The sequence below is a fragment of the Frankliniella occidentalis genome, unplaced genomic scaffold, assembly GCF_000697945.3.
Source record: "Frankliniella occidentalis isolate FOCC.00 unplaced genomic scaffold, Focc_3.1 Scaffold265, whole genome shotgun sequence".
Taxonomy (NCBI): domain Eukaryota; kingdom Metazoa; phylum Arthropoda; class Insecta; order Thysanoptera; family Thripidae; genus Frankliniella; species Frankliniella occidentalis.
Window position 1 is genome coordinate 171,116 of NW_026267391.1, and position 2,753 is coordinate 173,868.

The 2,753-nt window shown below is 48.3% G+C and overlaps 1 protein-coding gene across 1 annotated transcript; it reads right to left on the minus strand.

Moving 5' to 3' along the window:
• Positions 1–133: 133 nt before the first annotated feature.
• Positions 134–2,747, minus strand: LOC113207636 (band 4.1-like protein 4). Its single transcript, XM_052273349.1, has 8 exons — positions 2,656–2,747; positions 2,470–2,567; positions 2,265–2,385; positions 2,081–2,168; positions 1,846–1,998; positions 1,586–1,740; positions 1,087–1,238; positions 134–312 (listed from the first exon to the last, which is right to left on the minus strand). Exons 4-8 carry the CDS (start codon positions 2,108–2,110, stop codon positions 203–205), a joined length of 600 nt encoding a protein of 199 aa, XP_052129309.1. The 5' UTR covers positions 2,111–2,168; positions 2,265–2,385; positions 2,470–2,567; positions 2,656–2,747; the 3' UTR covers positions 134–202.
• Positions 2,748–2,753: the final 6 nt, after the last annotated feature.

The following is a 2,753-nucleotide window of genomic DNA, read 5'->3' on the forward strand; positions in this document are numbered from 1 at the left end:
AAATTCCCGCTTTCAGAAAATCGTCTTTTACTGGGAACAAAACAATAAACAACAAATGTTACTGCAAGAAAGGATAGTTTTAACAGTTTCCTAGATACATTTTTAGACAGAAACCTATGGCTGTTTAGTGTTTCAATGCGGAGGTAATTTTTTTTGCCTATCTGTAGGCGGCTATCTAGCGGATATCAGTACTCTCTTTTACTCACGCGACTGGCGCCGTCACAACGGCCGTAGGGCTGGTTAGCGCGAGGGCCGCGTTCTTCTCCTGCGGCGCTATGTTCTCGCGGTTCTCCATCTCATCCATGCTCGGCGCTGAAATAAGCAATGGCGCAGTGTGGTCAGGGCGAGGGTTTCGTCGTCAAGTCAGAAGAACAAATAGCTTTAGCGACATTCCCGTTCAAATATCCCTCGCCACCGTCGTGGGTTATTGGAACTGGGGAAGTTTACATTTTAAAATAGTAAATTTACCATTCAAACTCAACTGTGATACAGTCTAACTGTTGAAGGTGCAATAACAGGTGCTCACGCGTGTTCAACGACCACACTTGTATTACACTCAGAAGTGTTGAACCATAAATGTCTTGAACTTTCAAATGTCAGACCATACGAACCTCACACTTGCAAGCGGCTTGCGGTCTGTGTGAAGCGGAGACTCACACATTTTCTGACACTTAAGTGTGATCCGTGTGTGGTAAGACACTTGAAGGTGTGCGAGTGCGACACGTGCACGGTAAAAACGATGTCTCGTTTTTGGAGGGAAAAGGGAAAACTTTGAGGAACTTCTAAATTTGAGGAAAACTCCTCCGATCTCGCCACATTTTTTTAAGGAATCTTCTCAAAAAATGTGGAAAAATCCCACATTTTTTTTAGGAGACTTCCTCGAAATCTGGATTTCCTCGAACCATGGGAGATCCTTAAAGTTTTCCCTTTTCGCTCAATAAATGAGACATCGTGTTTACCGAGTGTGGTCCTGCAGCTTGCAGCTTGCACCCTGACAACTTTTAGACTGTCTCACACTTAGCTTGCACAAGTGGCGTTACTTACTGTGAGCAGCTCCTTCCACCACCCGGCGCCCCTGCCACTTACTGTGCGCAGAGGCCGCGCTCGCGCCGAGGCTCGCGCCGCTCGCACCCTCCACCACCCGCCGCTGCTGCCGCCGGCTCGGCGAGCGCTCGAAGGCCGGGGGCGCCCTCCGTCCGGCCTCCACGTCGCCACGCGCCTGCTTCTCCGTGCGGCCGCTATTGGGGAGAAGAACGATAGGTTAACACCCCGGAACAGAAAAGGTTAGGTAGTTGTAAACAATTATCACTAACTGCATCAAGCCCCCCTCAATTGATGTCATCTTATAGCAAAGTTAGTGGTATGAGAAAGTTTACTGTACAATATTTTATGACTACAATGAAAGTAAACTGACTGATTTAACACTCGGAATCGCCTAATAGAATCGGAAAATTATGACATTTTTAAAAACGGGATTGAAAGACCTTCACGAAATTTCAATTGGCCCTTTTTCAGTTTCCGAAATGTTTTGATTACTTTCACAGTGAACTACTTAGACTGGATTCTTCCACAGCAGAGCCCCTACCTGTACCGAAATCGGGAGCTCAGCCTGAAAATGTCGTTGGGCGCGGGGGAGACTCGGACTAGCCGGAAGAAAGCGTGGTGCTCCACGCAGCACTTCCATAGCTGTTTGCAGGCCGTTCGGGAGGGCGTCTCGAACCCGTACGTGCTCTCCTCGTTCTGAAATAACACAGAGTAATTAAATCTGCTGCCAAACTTAGATGTTTGAAAAGATAGGCTAGGTGGTGAAGAAATCTCAGCGTAACGATTTGGAGCGGGACTTACATTTTTATCACAGACTCGGAGCATAAAGTAGCGGCCCTTGAAGTAGATTTTGGTAATGCGTGGCCAGTAATAGTTGCCCACTTTGTTCTTGTTCCTCAGGACAATGATTCCACTAGGCGTCAGCCCCAGGAAGTACTCCACGTTATCCTCCCCCTAACGCACAAACAGGATTAGACAAAAAGGTTAGGCAAAAAATTAAGATGTATTTTTTGTGCTTTTGTCGCAGCACCCTTACCAGAACGGGATGCAGATCCACGCCATACATGTCAAGCCACTTGACTCGGTCCAGGTAGGACAGCTCCGCGTCCGCTGGTAGCTGACCGCTGAAGGGCAGCGTCGAGAAAGCAGATTAAAAAAACAATATTCCGGTAAGTACCCCTACAACAGCCTATTTGAACCGTCCCCCTTTCTCTACTTACACCAGTCCCTTGTGCAAGTCGGCGATCCTGCTCTCTAGCTCGACAGACTGGTTGGAGACGAAGCGGAGCTCGGACACGTAGCCCGGGGAGTGGCGCCGCGGGTCGTAGTCCCCGAGCTCGGCTGTGCATAAGACAGAGAACACGATTAGGACCGTGGAGACGAATATCATATGTTTATGACGAGGCCCGACCAGGTTGCACTTACATTGTACGACGAACGCTCCAAGCTCCGCTGCCAGGTCAAAACTGATGGGGAGACGACCCTGCAGGATGTCTTGCTTTACTTGCAGGTAAAACTGATACCTAGAATCAAAATTCAGTTGTTTCAAAACAAGTCACACAAGAGTAGTTGTTGCGGAAGGTATTATACACTCAAGTAAAGGTGACGTACCTAGTGATCTCCTCCAACAGTTTGCAGGGATCTGCCGCGTAAAACTTGACGCCAAAGTACAATGTGCACGACAGAGTGCCCTTGAGCTCACGAGCAAC

Coding starts and splice junctions, on each gene's coding strand:
- LOC113207636 (XM_052273349.1), bottom strand. CDS start 2,110: ATGTATGGCGTGGATCTGCATCCCGTTCTG. Junction 1,741..1,845: donor TCCGAGTCTGTGATAAAAAT/GTAAGTCCCGCT, acceptor GTGTTATTTCAG/AACGAGGAGAGCACGTACGG. Junction 313..1,086: donor GAGCGCGGCCTCTGCGCACA/GTAAGTGGCAGG, acceptor TGCTTATTTCAG/CGCCGAGCATGGATGAGATG.